We start from the raw sequence: 18,078 nt of genomic DNA, 5'->3' as shown, positions 1-18,078 counted from the left end.
CCCATCAGGCCAGGCCGGCTTGTTCGAACAAATAAGTCTTCAGATCGCGTTTTGTGTGTTTTGTGTGCAAAAGTTCTCTGGCATATTGTCTATGAAACTATGGATATCTACTTTCAGACCAGGTGAAGAATGCCACCTTAAAAGGAGACTAACATTTGGGCATCGATAAAAAGCCACAAAGATGTCACATATATCATAACATCATCACACAAATGAATATACAGGTAAGTTCTCAACCTGCAACCACAAATGAGAACAGAATTTTCATTGTAAGTCATTGTGGTCATAAGTCATCAGGTGATCAGATCCAATTTGACAACACTCTGAAGTCAAGTCATGCAGTTATAAAAGCAAATCTAGCTTAACCAATGGTTGTTTGTTGGTTTGTTTGTTTGTTTTTACTGGAAACTGGCAAAAAATGTCACAAAATGTGATCACCGTGACTGTGGGATGATGCAACTGGCTGTAAATGCAATACAGTCGCCAACCACCCAGACTGTGATCGAGTGACAGTGGAGGCAATACTACGGTAGTATGTTCAAATTAGATCATAACTGCCTTTTTTCAGGCTGTTGTTAATTCAAACTGTTGTTAAGTGAACAGCCTTAAATCGAGACCCTCCTGTAATAGTGCAACTTGCATCCATTGTCTCTCAATTCATGTCATTTGCATGATGACACAATAAGGCCCGAATGCTTGCCCTTCCCCTGCCTCCTCCTGCAGACCCGGATGGACCAATTTATCTAAAACGATTTCCACAATGGCATCAACAACTCAACTTACCGAAGAGGAAGCAAGAAACAGTAACGCACAAAGACGCCGATAACCCACACAATCGTCAGCCGCAAACTGATGTATTGGAAGTTAACGTTAGTCCTGGTGAGGAGGTTCCAGGAAACCAACTCCTCGGAGGTGAACCTTTGGGTGACCTCATCTTCTACAATGGCTTCAAAGCCCTTCTTGGAAAAATAGAACACATCTGAGAGCTCAAAGTCCCTGCAGCCCATGCCGGCAATCTCCTTCTCCATGGTGGTTTGCTCTCTCTGTATGATAACTTCGGAATAAGGGAAAAGAGAATGAGAATACAGCTGAGTGAGGAAGTGAAGCTAGACCAGGGGTAGGCAACCTCGGCTCTTTTATGACTCATGGACTTCAACTCCCAGAATTCCTGAGCCAGCTTGGCTGGCTCAGGAATTCTGGGAGTTGAAGTCCATGAGTCATAAAAGAGCCGAGGTTGCCTACCCCTGAGCTAGACAAAAGTAGATCAGTAACAACAACAATTCATAACGCATGCCCAGGGAAGAACTGGTGTCACTTTCATTAATGCAGGTAGTCCTCAACTTGTGACCACAACCGAGCCCAAAATTTCTGCTGCTAAGCAAGACAGTCGTCAAATGAGTATTGTCCCTTTTTATGACCTTTCTTGCCACAGTTGTTAAGTGAATCACTGCAGTTAAATTACTAGCACGGTTGTTAAAGTGAATCTGGCTTCCCCATCAACTTTGCTTGTCAGAAAGTGGCAAAAGCTGACCACATGTCCCTCGGACACTGCAGCTGTCTTAAGTACGTGCCAGTTGCCAACTGTCTGAATTTTGATCATGACCATGGGGATGCTCCAACAGTCATAAGTGTAAAAACAGTCGTAAGTCGCTTTTTTTTCAGTGCCATTGTAACTTCGAATGCTCACTAAGCGAATGGTTGTAAGTCGAGGACTACCTGTACTGAGACCTTTCCCAACATTTAGAAACAATGAAGGTGGAGGAAAAACTGGTTCCAGTAAATCAGCTTATCCTCTATCCACATATAGTACCCGACTATACGGAGAATGAATACGGTTACAGCTTTTGTACTTCAACCTCAAAAGGGTTAGGACAGGGGTAGGCAACCTTGGCTCTTTTATGACTCATGGACTTCTGGGAGTTGAAGTCCACGAGACATAAAAGAGCCAAGGTTGCCTACCCCTGGGTTAGGACATATATCTCTGTCTCCCATCCATTTATTATATTTTGGAATGTCTGAATAGGAACTAGTACATAGCATTTACAAAAATCCTTTGCTGGCTCAGGAATTCTGGGAGTTGAAGCCCACAAGTCATATTTACGAGAGCACCTCTTGCCGGCGTTAACTTCCCATCGCCCTGTGCGCTCCCACAGAGAGGGCCTCCTCAGGGTGCCAGCGGTCAGGGAATGTCGACTGGCGGCTCCCAGAGGGAGAGCATTCTCTGTGGGCGCGCCTGCCCTGTGGAATCAGCTTCCAGTTGAGCTTCGGATGGCTCCCGACCTTCGCTCGTTTTGCCGCGACCTGAAGACTTGGTTGTTTGAACAGGCCGGCCTGGACTGAGGGATTGGATTTTAGAGTTAAATTTTAAAAAATTTAAATTTTAGAATGTATTTATTACTTAGGGCTATTGATTTAATCTTATTTTAATTTTTATATCTTGAGTGTTGTTAGTGTTTTAATTGCCCTGTACACCGCCCCGAGTCCTTGGAGAGGGGCGGTATATAAATCTAATAAAATAAAATAAATAAAATAAAAATAAAGAGGCCCTCATTCCACATCATTGTTTCTCAGTCTTAGCAGCTTTAGGAGATGTGGACTTCAGCTCCCAGAATTCCCCAGCCAGCCCTTCAATTCCTCTCAAATTCAAGTGGAAATTGACTGAACCAACTTTTCTTTCTATGTTTTTTTAACCATTTGTTCACATCTAAGGAATAAAGACCCAATTTATCTATACATACAAGAATCTGTTAGACATCTGTACAAGAGAAAAATAATTCTTCTAGATCACCAGATTTGGTTAATTGGGAGTAGGTAAATGTCAGATATTGTTAAAAAGTCATGCAGATACCAAGTCCCATTGGCAATTGTGGCCAGGAGAGCAATTAAATATTTTGCAGATTAAAGAGATTAAATCTGTTGTAGTTTGATAGAACTGAGGGTGGACAATATATAGCACTGAGGTCCCCATTACAGAATATTCAGCAGTACAGAATAAAGCAGTGTTTCTCAACCTTGGCCACTGGAAGATGTGTGGACTTCAATTCCCAGAATTCCCAGCCAGCCACCTCCCAGGAATTCTGGGAGTTGAAGTTCACACATCTTCCAGTGGCCAAGGTTGAGAAACACCACTCTTAAAGCATTTTCCCTAGTCTTTATTTCTCTGAAACTACAAAAAAAACACTACGTTAAACTGACATTCAGGACTATTCCTTCAGATTCTTATTATTATACCATTATCTATAATTTAAAACTGTAATCAAGCAACTTACCACTTGAAGTATAGGATATTTGTTTCTGTTCTCTTCGGATCCCCTTCTGAATTCGCAATGTGGCCCACTATTTAGAAAAAGGGAGAAATCAGAGACCAGCTTTTAAAGAAGTCTATGTGCACCCCTGCATTTTTTTTCTTTCACTTACTCTCTCAACACTTACCGTATATATATATTTTAATTGGCTTAGACAGTTTGGGGGGCTAATCATCTGCCCTGTAGGTTGCAGGCATTTTCATTTTTAAAATACTTCTATTTAAAAATATGGGTGGCCCTCAATTTACAATCACAATTAAGCCCAAAATTTCTGTTGCTAAGCGAGACAGCTGTTGAACTGAATTTTGCCACAGTTATTTTATTTATTTATTTTATTATTTTAATCCCATTTATATCCCGTCCTTCTCCAAAGACTCAGGGCGGCTTACAATCTAAGCACAAATCAAATGTGCTTAGCAATAGCTTTCATTCTATGTATATGCCTGCTTATTAGGGCTTATTAGGGGCCCCCCAAGCGGCATTATTACAAAGTCAGCTTATTGCCCCCAACAATCTGGGTCCTCATTTTACCTACCTTGGAAGGATGGAAGGCTGAGTCAACCTTGAGCCTGGTGGGATGCCAACCTGCAATAATTGCAGGCAGCTGGTGTTACTTAAGGAGGCCTTAGCCCACTGCTCCACCAAGGTTCTTATTAGTTGTGAGTGAGTGTACTGAGGACAGAACAATCAGGTTCATTCTCTTAATTCTTTTTAGGCCCAGTCAAGCTGCACAACAATATCTGCACTGATTAGCTGTCAATGGATCAACTGGTAAATTATTCATATCATTTGCTATCTCATTAAACAAGACAAGGATCAAACAAGGATCCTTTCATTGAATGATAATCCTGCCATTGATTGTCATTTAAAGCTCTTTCCTTTTAAAAAAATTAAACGTCATAAGTTATGTGTGAAAAATAGTCATGATGTCCACTTTTTTCAGTGCTCTTGTAGCTTTGAACGATCACTAAACGAATGGTTGTAAGTCAAGGACTACCTGAATAGATAGAAAAACTAACACACCCATGAGCCCCATTTGTCTTACCTAAGGCCTGGAAAACCAGTCAGATCTTCAAGGCTTTACAAAAACCCCAACAGAATGTGAGTAATCAAGATTTCACCATGAATTCAAGCCCACAGGCATCTTGGTTAAGCATGACTACTAGGCAGCTGTTCATGCACTGCAATAATGCCAGAAAACACGGCTGGATTTGCATACCTCATCAACTAAATCTTTAAACACAGTTAAACCAAATAGCACATTAGAGCTAATATAACTTAGTGTCAGTACTGTACAGAAAACTACAAATCCAAAAACTTCCATGCAGCAAAGCAGCTCTAAAAGTTGAAACCTAACATACCTGGGTAGCATAGAAAAAAAATCTGCGCTATGATTGGTTCACATTACACACAAACCACACTCAAGCAACTCCTTTTTTGGCTTAAAGGAATGTCTAATTCCAGACTTTCTAACAGATCAGCATTTCTCAACCTGACTCTGAAATTCTGGGACGTAATGTCTACAAATTCTAAAGTTGCCAAACTGAGAAACACTGTTCTAGAACTTTATTCCAGCCAACGGCCTTCTGAAACAGCTTCCTACATAAATAAAAAATGAAGCAAAACCGAGATCTCCTTTTCGTAATTATAAAATTAAAACATCAGCTTAAGAACAAAGCAAGGCACAGGAACATATATTACACAGAAAGCCAGAATTGTTCAATAAATTAAAGAATCCAAAGCCAACATGAAAACGGTTCCTTTTTTAGGCTCGTATATTACAAATAACTGTAACTTAATTGGTTCTATTTATAAACCAGAAAGGGACGCGGTGGCTCAGTGGGTTAGGACGCTGAGCTTGTCGATCAGAAGGTCGGCAGTTTGGCGGGTCGAATCCCGAGTGCCGCGTAACAGAGTGAGCGTCTGTTACTCGTCCCAGCTTCTGCCCACCTAGCAGTTCGAAAGCACGTAAAAATGCAAGTAGAAAAATAGGGACCACTACGGTGGGAAGGTAACAGCGTTCCGTGCGCCTTTGGCATCTAGTCATGCCGGCCACATGACCACGGAGACGTCCTCGAACAAACGCTGGCTCTTCGGCTTTGAAACGGAGATGAGCACCGGCCCCTAGAGTCGGAAACGACTAGCACGCATGTGCGGGGGAACCTTTACCTTTATATTACAAATAATATGCATGCCATCTCCAGTACTTTAGCAAGTACATCGTAAGTCAAATGAAAAGAGGCAGAGAGGAGGAACAAAAAAGACTTCAGGTAGCCATCAACTTACAACCACAATTGAGCTGAAAACCTCTGTTGCTAAGCGAGACAGTTGTTAAGTGAAGTTTGTCCCACTTTACAAACTTTCTTGCTATGCTTGTTAAGTGAACCTGGCTTCCCATTGACTTTGCTTGTCAGAAGGTTGCAAAATGTGATCACATGATCCCTTGACACTATAACCATCATAAATATGAATCAGCTGCTAAGTGTCTGAATTTTGATCACGTGACTATGGGGATGCCACAATGGTAGTTAAGTGTGAAAAACGGTCATAAGTCTTTTCCAATGCCATTGTAAATTCAAACCATCACTAAGTGAACTGTTATAAGTCAAGGACTACCTATAAGGAAGCTATACAGGTAGTATTGTTTAGCAACTGCCTCCTTTAGCAACTGTTTGCACCATAATAATAATACTTTAAACAAATGAGGTTTATTCTTAGCTGGTCACACTGGCCGGTCATACTGTACATTCCTCTAGTTTAAAAACTGGGGCTTTTTGCTGCAATATTAGCTCAATTTTCTTTCTCAAAAAGCTTATAATACATTTTTATTTCTGTAAAACACCCAAGCTCAATTTTTGGTACTGATCCTTTCCTCTCTTATTCCATTAAAACAGGAGTGTCAAACTGCTGGCCCGCGGGCTGGACGCATCATCCCAAAACCGTGCCTACCCCATTGCCGGCAATGGAGAAAAAGCTCCGATACGTTGCGCGATGTCACGTGACATCACGAGTTTGACATGTCTGCATTAAAAGGACACATTGCTGTTGCTTATTTAAACCTATTATTTTAAAAAAAATGAATGGAGGTCTCTCACGCTGCTCTACCTTGATTACAGCCAGTCATTTAGCCACACTTTGAAGGTAAAAAAAGCATGGAAAAAAGTGGTTTTTGACAGATTTTTGCACTTACCATTGTCACATGATCCACTCTCATGTGATCAATAGTTGGTGCTTAGCAATCTATATTTATGTAGATTGCAGCATCCCTGGGAGAAGGGCGGGATATAAATGGAATTAAAATTTTAAAAAAATCTGACCACCATTATGACCTTCCCAGTGAGCTTCCAACAAGCCAAGTTAATGAGAGTACTTGGATACCACCTGATTCCTTTAACAATTGCAATGGTTCACTTAAAAACTTTGGCACTTAACAAATGACTCACTTAGTAATAGTAATTCTGGCCCAAATTGTGGTCATAAGTCGAGGACTACCTGTATTATAGTATGTTTTTTTTCTTTCTAAAACTGATTGTCAATTAAATTGCTACTGAAAAACTACTATGGAAAGTGTTTCACAATAGGAAATGACTGCAGTTCATCATTCTACTCATTACCATAATTGCCAGTGTTTGCTAAGATGGGGTGTTCTGTTATTTTATACCTAATGGGGAACAACCCAGGTGAGCTGTATTTACATTTCGAAAATTACTTTATGCCTAAGCAGGAAAACAAGTTTAATGAACTACAAGAATGTACATCAAAAAGTTGAGAAGCAACTTTCATTATGGAAAATGAAACTTTCCAACTTTCATTATGTTTGTTGTTAGCTGTGAAGTCGTGTCCGACCCATCGCGACCCTATGGACAACGTTCCTCCAGGCCTTCCTGTCCTCTACCATCTTCTGGAGTCCATTTAAGCTCACACCTACTGCTTCAGTGACTCCATCCAGCCACCTCATTCTCTGTCATCCCCTTCTTCTCTTGCCCTCAATCTTTCCCAGCATCAGGCTCTTCTCCAATGAGTCCTTCCTTTTCATTAGGTGGCCAAAGGATTTGAGTTTCAACTTCAGGATCTGGCCTTCTAAAGAGCAGTCAGGGTTGATCCTTTTAGGTTATTAAGCTCTTCAGCAAATGATATTCCAAAAACAAAGAAGTTGCTACTACACAGACATCAACCTATACCAGTTTCTATGCCTGCATTCCATTTGACTCATACTATACAGGATACAAAAATCTGGGTGTCACCACCACAGAAGGAGAGAAGGCTGACTGGAAAGCTTAAACCACAAGCATTCTTCAGCTTGAGGAGCATGAGAAAGCAGGACAATTTTCTAGTGTTATGAAACAAGAGTAAAAGTAATTGTGCTGAATAGTAATAGTGTACACAGTTCCTTGACCTATTTCACTGGAAGTTGACTTAGTGGCACACTGTGGCAGGGGACAAAAAGGAACATAGTTTCTTAAAATTCCCCAAGCTCATCTCAGGGATCCAGAAAAGTGAGCATGTTAAAAATAAAACACCAGATATCAAAATCCCATCAAATAATTTAAGAAATAATCCCATTTCATGGCCCAATAAGCTAATAGGATAGCTGTTAAAAGATATTTAAAATTGTAGTAGCTGGAACAGTGGGGGTTGTACAATGAGCCAGAACACACAGCTGTAGTTAATTGGTTGGAGAGTGCCAGCTCCTGTGTGAGGCAATCTGCACTGTGATTGGTTGCTGTGGGTGTGGAGGGGGAGTTTCCTCTTTTTCCCGCCTTTTTCTTCTGTGCGTTCTGTATGCTGTTCTAAGTTTTACTTGATGATTTACCTCATGATGTAGTGATGTGCCTGACTATCTTGTTTATTGTAAATGTAGATGTTAAATATATTTATTTATATAAAAATTACAAGTTTGTGTCAGTGTCTCTGACTTCTAACTGACCAGAAGACTTGGATGGATAGCGGCAGCAGGAGCAGGTGGTGGCACTGAGGGAGAACTGACACACGTCCTGTAGCACATACCTGACCAGCCACATGGTCCAATGACCATCTTGGTTATTTCCCCTTGGTGAAGGAAGTGCAGTTATAATCATTTTGCATTTGCCTATATTCTACACAATAAAAATATTTTAAAATAAAATACAACCATTCGTTTAGCGACTGTTCAAAGTTACAACTGCACTGAAAAATGTAACTTATGACTGGCTTTCACACTCAACTGTTATAGCATCCCTCTGGTCATATGACCAAATTTCAGGCACGTGATAACCGCCACGTATTAATGTATTAATGACAGTTGCAGAGTCCTGAGGTCATGTGATCATGACCCAGCTATCTTCCAATAAGCCAAGTCAATGCAGGAAGCCAGATACACTTAACAACTGAAAAATTCACTTAACAATTGTAGTGATTTGCTTTTAACAATTGTGGAAAAAATGGGGCACAACTCACTTCTGCTTAGCAACAGAAATTCTAGTTTCCATTGTGGTCGTAATGAAACTGCACCAATTTTAATTTTTAATGCTGTCAATATCTATCACCATAACTCTCAAACAAAATTCTTTGGGAATCCTCCATGATCTTCAAAATTGGAAAGGGTTCCCCAGAGAAAAAAAGTTTAAGGAACAGTGCTGCAGAGAAGTAGCTATTTTCATTAAATATATGAATACAAAGAAGTATTCCCTGTGAAGGAAATTCAAATACCTGTCTATTTTTTCTAGATTTGTATCAGAGAGAAATGTTTGGAGAATTAGGTCACCCTGGGAATTATTCTATCTCATCAGAACAGGAGAGCTGGAATTTAAACAATGAACAATTCCATTTCCCAACAGATTTTATTTCTTTAGAAAACTGTGTATTTTATAAAGGATGAGGATGTAGCTAGCCTAGAATTTCAAAGAGAAGGCTGTAAATCAAATACAATATCAGATTTAATAGGAAAGCAAAGGTGTGTTATCTTTCCAATTTTAATCAGAGGATTTCCTCATCTGTAAGACTGCAGGTTAAGGACCAAGTATATATTGTTATTTCCAGATGAAATAGATTCTTGCATCAGTATCTGAATATATTACATAACAGCAACTCTAAGTATCTGTATGAAAAAGTCAAAGGTAATATCTTTCGCAAGACAAGAAAGAAACAAAGGTCAAAACATGTTGGCTGAATTCAATTTGTACAGTACCTGGACCTTACAGAAGATCCCAAAGTCACAGCATTTATTAGTCAGAAATGGACTACCAAATTCCTATTGTTGTTTTTTACTATGAGCTATGTGAACTCTTTATCCTACCTGGATCTTGAAACAGAAGCCCTACCTTCAAGCACTCTAAAAATATTCAAGAAAAGTAATCAAGAAAAAACTGCTTGTCCAATGGAAGTTTATAAATCGCCATAATACACCCACTGATAGGAAGTGTACCCATCAATGTAGATGGTGTGGTCTCTCTTATATAAAACATAGTTGACACCTTCACCAAAGACTTTCTTAGTATAAGAAGAAATCTGAATTTCATTACAAATAAATTCAGAAGTAGATGATGTGATCTCTTGTGAATAAAACATAGTTGACACCTTCAATAAAGACTTCCTGACTGTGAGAAGACATCTGAACGTCATTACAAATAAACTTGGAAGTAAATATATTCAACACAGTTATTATAAACTATATGGATACTCAACTAAGACCTGGCTTAATCCCAAAATATCAAATCATAAAAACTGGTTCAACTTGTATGTCCCACAGAAACCCTCCACCATGGGAGGTGAAGTGGAGTGGAATAGGCAATGGCTGAAGGGTCAGTTCAAGTTGTTGGTTTCTGTAGGTGTGCCCAGTTGACATCAGGCTAGCCACAACAATATATTGTATAGTAGCCAAGATAACCCTGGTATGATGTATACATATTTTTTCTACATTGCATTGGTGCTTTTCAAACAAATTTTCTGTCATTCCTGTAGATGCTGTATTGCATTTTGATGAACTGTTGTAAACTACTGATAGCCCTGTTAACTGCAACAGGAGAAAATTATACTTATTTGTCTACATTAATCTCAGTTACTTAGGTCACCTCCGGAATGGAGTACTGAAACATACTGGAGCTGCCCTTGAAAAGTGTCTAGAAACTTCAACTGGTGCAAAGTGAAACAAGTTATGCGTGCAACAAAACACTACATGAACATGACACATGTTCTGCAAGCTGCACTGGTTCCGTTTGCTTCTGGGTTCAATTCAAAATGCTGGGTTTCATCTTTAGAGTCCCAGATGGCATGGGGTCAGTTTTTTTAAGGGACCATCTCTCCTTGGTTGCATCTACCTACCCATCAGATCTAGCATGGAAGAGCGTGTTATGGGTCCTATCTGCTAAAGCAGGGGTGTCAAACTCAATTTCATTGAGGGCCACATCAGCATTGCGGTTGCCCTCAGGGGGCTGGGTGGGTATGGCCAGGGTGGGTGTGGCCTACTGGGTGGGCGTGGCTAGAGTGCATATGGCCTACTGGGTGGGCATGGCCAGCTCTACATCATTTGCATCAAGGGTGCCTATGGGGGCCTGGGCAGGAGTGGGACAGATCTGAGGGTCTCTGGCAGGAGGAGGGTCTCTGGGCCAGGGCCAAGGCAGTGGGGGCCGTTCCCTCACTGTTTCCAGGATGGCTTCGTGGGCCACATGAAACCACTTCGCGGGCCGGATCCGGCCACTGGGCCTTGTGTTTGACATGTCTGTGCTAAAGAGTTCTGATGAGATGAAGGAGGGACCTTTTCTGCAGTAGACTTGCCCTGTAGAACATCAATGCCCCACAACCCACCTGAAGTGAGATTAGCCTGATCCTATTGTTCTTCCAAAAATCTCATTCTATATACTCACTCTCTCTCTCTCTCTCTCTCTCTCTCTGTGTGTGTGTGTGTTTGTGTGTGTGTGTGTGTGTGTTCAGCAGGCTTGAGAATCCCATAAGGAGCCCACAAGATGGTTGTATTGTGAGATTTTGGTGCATTCTCTCATGATTGGATTTATATTTTATGTTAATTTTATGTTATAATGGCTATTTAAGATTTGTTTACTATATTGTACACTACCAGGAGTCCCAGGAGTCATACCGGCAACTATAAATTTAATTAATAAAGCATGCTATAGTGAAGGTCATCTGGGTCCTTCTAACCAATACACATTTCCCATTGGATACTGTCCTTTAAATAGAAATTTTATTTTTGATCCAAGAGGGGCTCTGCCACTGATAGGTTGCAGACAACTTCACCAAGGTCATCCATGTAGCACTGACCTACAGTGCCAATTCCAAACAACTTACACAGGTGTGGGATACTATTACAGAGTGCTTGTTTGCACCTGTGCAGTGCAGTGGATCACCATGCATTTCTCAGCAGGGTTCTTCTTAAAGCAGTGGATTGCCATAATTAACTGGAAACAATTCTGCACCTGGTTTGACTTCTGGACAACCTCACAAAGCAAAGCAGCAAATATTTCAGCAGGTCATAAATAAAAAATCAATAGCCTGGCTCCTTAAAACGCACTAAACCAACTACCCCAGATGAAATGGCTTTTGAGATACGCAAGGCAGCCTTGCCCTGGCACAACCCAAGCTTTTTGGCAGGCGTTTTGTTTGAAAAGCGCCCGCTCCACCCCAGCTTTCCATCCCAAAACGCACCTATTCTTCCACCCGGCCAAACCGGGAAAGCTTCGGCCCAATAAGGATAATTCATCGAGAGCGGATTCCGCACTGAAGGGTGGATTTTTAACAGTCCTTTAAATCCTCTGGGAGCAATGCAAAGACGACGCGTTTCGTCCCAGGTTGGTTTGCAAGCCAAAAAACAACCTCCCTCCCGCCACTTCCGCTCCCAATATTTCGCGTAGATCCCCATTCTCCGGATCCCAACCCGGCCGCGACCTCTTCACCCGGCCCGGGCTGAGGAGAGACTTTCAGTGGGGAGAGCTGGCTCTCGCCTCCCTCCGCCGCTTAAAGAGATCGCTGAATCATGCGGGGAAAGGTCCGCTTTCGGTGAGCTTTGCAAGTGCCGGCAAAGCGTTACCTTTGGCCACCCTTTCCTTCAAATGCTCCGGACGACACTCCCCATCATCCCCTGCCCATCGAGCAGCGTCGTCGCCTGGCTTATCATGAAATCGAGGCGGGGAGAGGGGGAAATAAAAAAATAAAATAAGCTGCGCCTTTGCGCCGACCTCCTCGCGCACCCCCTCCGGCAACCCCCCTCCGACTCACCTCGAGGATCTTGACGAGCGCCCGGAGGTAGAGCTCCGAGACGCCCAGCGACAGCCCGAAGACGGACGGCAGCACGATGAGCAGGAACGCCAGGGCGAACCAGAGGCTCAGGAGCTGCAAAAAGGCGCCCAGTATCGCCTCCATGCTGGCGACCAGGGCCTGCGAGGCGCCACCACAGACGAGCGCCGGCGTCCCCGGGCTCTCTGCCTTTTGCTCGCCGGCCTGCGCAGGGGGAAAAAAAAAAACCCTCCGGGCGGCGCTCGGCTCACTGGCAGCGCCTCTTCCCAGCTGCCTCCCTTTTTTCCTGGCCTCCCGCAGCTCCACCCCCTTAACTCCTTCGGCCACGCCGGGGGCGCCTCGGGCGCTGCCCGCAGCCGGTGACTGGCGCAGGGTGGCTCCTGGCGGGGAGCCCCCGCCGGCGCGTTAGAACTCGAGGGCGGCCGCGGACCGGGCAGGCGCCTGGAGCCCTCCCCAACGAAGCTCGGCCTCTCCTGCCCCCGCCGCGGAAGCCGCGCGTAAAAAAGCGCCTTCAGCGCGCCCGGGAAGCTCGCGGGGCGAGTGCGCCGCCGTCGGCGCCGCCGCCTTTCCCATTGTTCGCCCGCGGCGGCATTGTGCGCTCAGCTCGATGCAAGCGAACGCGGGGAAGAAACGGATCAGGCTGAATAGACGGAGGGAGGGAGGAGTCTGTGGCTGTTGTGGAATTGTGCCTATTTTGCTACTCGATCCGGGTTGGGTGCCTGCCGGACTGAACCTATTCGAACAAGCCGGCCTGGCCTGATGGATTTGAGTTTTAAAATTATTTAACTAATGTATTCTTATTTTATTGCCCTGTACACCGCCCTGAGTCCTTCGGGAGAAGGGCGGTATATAAATCAAATAAATAAATAAATAAATAAATAAATTAAATAAATAAAATAAATAAATAAATAAATAAATAAATAAACAAACCAACCAACCAACCAACCAACCAACCAACCAACCAACCAACCAACCAACCTGGGATTCACCCAGGCAGGGCTGCAAAATCCGGATGGAGCAAGGAGGTGAAAGAAACTTTATTCCCATCTAGTGGTCATCTTACAGGGCTCCCTGGTGGTCTCTGAGCTCGTTGTCTTGCATATATTTCATGACCCAAACGACGGGTAAGTAACGTTCAGTTTGGGTCCTGAAACATCTGCAAGAAAATAACCAAGCTCGGAGAGCACTAAGGACCCTCATTTCAACCCTGAGCTACAAATAATTCTCCTTTATTGGAGTGTTTACAGCCCAGATGTGCCAGCCCTCGCCTAGGCCAGAGGCAACCCCTAAAATTAAAGACTACCCATCATTAACTGTGGGTCAGCATGTGCTGTAAACAGCTCTAGAATTTCTAAACATTCCCAATAACCGGATAACTGAGGCAGAGCCTAAGTATTTAATGCACTTTGAATTAATGGCTCATACATTTAAATTAAGTACTGAAAGTAATACTTTTAGGTATGCTGCAAAGTGCAATACTTGATGAGCAAATACGGTGTCACCCAGCCAAAACCACAAAGATGGCAGAATTAGTTGTGTGTCATACACATGATGCAATGTTGCAATTTGTGTCGTGACAGAGGCTTAAGTTAACCTAAATGGATTTAATCCTTCATTCAATATAGATAGAGCCCTTACAACAGCACAGAAAAAGTGACATACAGCATCCCCACTCATAATCAAAATGTGGGTTTTTGGTGTGTATTTACGATGGTTGCAGTATCCCAGGGTCCTGTGACCGACATCTGCCACCTTTTCAGCTGGCTTCCGACAAAGTTAATGGGAGAAGCCAGATTTGCTTAACAAACGCATGATTCAATTAACACAGGGGTCTTCAAACTTGGCCCTTTTGTGACTTGTGAACTTCAAGTCCCAGAATGGACTTGAAGTCCACAAGTCACAAAAGGACCAAGTTTGAAGACCCCTGAATTAACAACTGCAATGATTTGCTCAACAAAAATGATGCCAAAAATTAGTTTTGATTGCAAAAATCAGGTGTGACTCACTTAACCATACTTGGCAATGGGAATTCCTAGTCCTAATTGTCATAAATCAAGGACTACCCGTAAGCCATGACATGGTTTGGTTTTGAATTAGGTAAGCTCCCATATTAGCGTATAAACCTTATTCCCGGCTTAGTTAGTACATTAAATGAACCTGCATGAGTTTGCCACACAACCCAGACTTTGGCCACATTTGATCCTTATCAATTTTTTTAGCACACGGCGGCGGAGGCCTAAAGTGAAAAGGTTTTATAAAACCCAGCTGAAGGACTAGGACTGGGGCGATGGCGCGCGTGCCCACAGACAGGGCTCTCTGTGGCAGGAGTGCCATAGGTTCGCCACCATGGATCTAGGGCTTTAAATCTCTGCAGCCGTCTCTCTAAAGAGAACCCTGCAAATTATTCCTTGTTTGGGTAAAATTGAGAAAATTCATCCCTAGGTTGCCAAACAGATAGAAATCTACCCTCACTCAAAAGGAAAAGCTATGAGGATCAAATCTCTACTGCCATGTATGTTTGATCCAATCATATCCATGTGTGGATCTTTCTTGCACCTTTGTTTGAGAAAAGCTAGGGAGAGAAATGGAAGAAAAGCTGTCTATCCTTGGCAAATATTTTTCCAGGGTAGGTCAGATTTCACTCCCCTAAGCAGCTGCCCTTGTCAAAGACAGGAAGGGCTAGCAAACTTTTCTTCAAGTCCATAGAAACAAATGGAAACAAGCTAAGCTTTGAGAAACAAATCAGGGCTCAAAATGAAAAGGGAAGCCTATCTTTAGTATTAAGATATTAACCTCTAGAAGTTACATTAAAGAAATACTAGGGCTAAGTCTGTTCCTCAATTGATTTCTGGTTTATAAAAAAGGTAATGGTAAACATGCGTGCTAGTCGTTTCCGACTCTAGGGGCCAGTGCTCATCTCCATTTCAAAGCCGAAGAGCCAGTGCTTGTCCAAAGATGTCTCCGTGGTCATGTGGCCGGCATGACTAGACGCCAAAGGCGCACGGAACGCTGTTACCTTCCCACCGTAGTGGTCCCTATTTTTCTACTTGCATTTTTATCTGCTTTCGAACTGCTAGGTTGGCAGAAGCTGGGACGAGTAACAGGCGCTCACTCTGCTACGCGGCACTCGAGATTCGATCCGCCAAACTGCCGACCTTCTGATCGACAAGCTCAGCATCCTAACCCACTGAGCCACTGTGTCCCTTTCTGGTTTATAAATAGAACCAATTAAGTTACAGAGGGAGCTTGGGGTGGTCCTAAGGGCTTGCTTCTGGGTTTGACCTAAGGCCCAGGTGGGTCAACTTTACACCTGTGGATCCCAGAACATTCCTTGGTGTACTGGTACTCTACAACTTACATTCATTTAGTGACGTTCCAGGTTACCACAACATTGAAAGAAGTGACTTATGACCATTTTTCACACTTCAAACCATTGCAGCATTGTCGTGGTCACTTGATCAAAACTTGGATGCTTGGCAAATGGCTCATATTTATGACGGCCGCAGTGTCCCAGGGTGACGTGATCACCTTTTGTGACCTTCTGACAAGCAAAGTCAATGGAGAAGCCAGATTCACTTAACAAACGTGTTAACTAGCTCAACAACTGCCATGTGATTCACTTAACTGTGGCAAGAAAGGTCGTGAAATGGGGCAAAACTCGCTTAACAACTATCTCGCTTAGTGACATAAATTTTGGACTCAATTGTGGTCGTTACGTCGAGGACCTATATAGAAGCTCTGAAAGAGAAGCAGATAAAAAGATGCCTGGAGTTACTGGAGAATGCCACAGTGTTAATAGGTTAGAGCCAATATTAAGAACTATACTGCAACAGTAAGGGTGATAAAACAGCAGCATTTCCCCGCCCTTGTTGCATCTGCAGATAAATGTCCAGCAATCTTCTTCTGGGTGACTTGAGCCCTCCAGAGAATGGACATGTCAGAGGTTTCAGGACCGTCACAACTCCAGAACTGTGCACAGAAATTGGCAAGCCGTCTGATGAATAAAATACAGGCACATAGCAACACAAAAAAGGAAAAGAGTAGCCTCGGATGCATTATTTCTACACGCAGAACATTAAAAGGTACAAGGCCAAGATCTATTCAGAGTTTAACTTGGACTGTAAGATTTCTAGTGCATTGCAAAAGAATGCTTCTAATCTGGATAGTTTAATAATACAGTTCTTGGCAAAACTCTGCCACTGAAGATGTTAAAGTTCATTTACTTGTACATTTACCTGCTTATCAAAATATAACTGGTTATTTAACTAAGCTAGCATAAAATGCTGAGTAAACAAGCAATTATATCTGTACCTTGGCCTTTTTTCTCTTTCTCTCTCAGTGGCACAGATTTTTTTGTTGTGCTCCAGAATTTAGCTTCCCAATGACCTTCCACCAAGGGAAGACTGAAATTCTACGCTCCTTTCTCCACTAAATATCAAGGGATATCATTCCAAAGAAATCACATATAAAAACATTTCCTAAAAATATTATACTAAATACATTAGTTGTCCATTTTCCCTAAATCTGCATATATAACTCCAGAAGAGTCTACTTCTTATATGAAAAGAGAAGGTGGGATATGCATTTTTTTCAAATGAATATAGGGAATCCTGGACTTAAGACCATAGGTGGGACTGGAACTTTTTCGCCAAGCAATGTAGTCATTAAGTGAGTCACACTTGATTTTAATTTTTTTACTGTGGTCATTAAGCAAATCTTGGAGTTGCTAAACAAATCCAGTTTTCCCCCATTGACTTCCCTGTGAGAAGTTGGCTGGGAAGTTCACAAATGGTGATCACATTACCCAGGACACTGCAACTATGGTCAATAAATGGTTAAAGTGCCAAGGATCTGAATTTTGATCATTCGACCACAGGGATACTGCAAGAGACTTTAATCCGAAGACCAGTCATAAAGTCAATTTTTTTCAGCACTATTGTAACTTCAAACAGTGGCTAAACTAATGGTCGCAAGTTGAGAACTACCTACGGTATAAATTATTTAAAACCTAATCCATTGTAAATGAGAAAATATTTTCTTATCATAGAGGCATAATACATAAGCTAATTTTAAAGACATTCCTCGCTCTCTCTATTCTGCAGAATTTTGCAGTTCTGTTGCAAAATTAGATATTAATGGTGCATTTTGTTCTCAACAAATTCATTTTCATGTATATGGAAATTATGCAAAATCAGGGGTATACAGGGACCCCAGTTCCAATGTTAAACTAATTTTATACATCATCATTGTTTGTTTAGTTGCTTTTCTTCAATGAAACTCATCCCCCCCCCAAGTTTATTAGTAATTTATAATGTATTTTTAAGACCTAGTTTCATGTAGTGGTTAAGGAACCAGTCTGAAAAACAGATAAGCACAAAACCAACTGGGTTTCTTTGGCCCAGTCACTTTCTCTCAGGCTTCAGTTAACAATAGCAAAATGAAATGAAAATCTTGACAAGAAAACTTTAGGGATTAGTTTAGATAAACACCAGGCATCAACACTCCCCCCCCAAAAAAGATGTTTTTATAGATTCCAAATTTTTTGCCA

At 42.3% G+C, this 18,078-nt stretch overlaps 1 protein-coding gene across 1 annotated transcript in view; it reads right to left on the bottom strand.

Annotated features, from left to right (window-relative positions):
* Positions 1 to 12,863, bottom strand: part of GPAT3 (glycerol-3-phosphate acyltransferase 3) — a 30,495-nt gene extending 17,632 nt beyond the window's left edge. Inside the window, exons 1-3 of the mRNA XM_081332808.1 lie at positions 12,513 to 12,863; positions 3,270 to 3,336; positions 784 to 1,054 (exon numbers count right to left, since the gene is read on the bottom strand). Coding sequence (XP_081188934.1) covers positions 784 to 1,054; positions 3,270 to 3,336; positions 12,513 to 12,656 — 482 coding nt within the window. The 5' untranslated portion in view covers positions 12,657 to 12,863. The remainder of the gene's footprint in view (positions 1 to 783; positions 1,055 to 3,269; positions 3,337 to 12,512) is intronic.
* Positions 12,864 to 18,078: the final 5,215 nt, after the last annotated feature.

Source organism: Vipera berus (genome assembly GCF_964194415.1).
Source record: "Vipera berus genome assembly, chromosome: 7".
Classification (NCBI taxonomy): domain Eukaryota; kingdom Metazoa; phylum Chordata; class Lepidosauria; order Squamata; family Viperidae; genus Vipera; species Vipera berus.
This window is presented reverse-complemented; position numbering and strand designations above follow the sequence as displayed.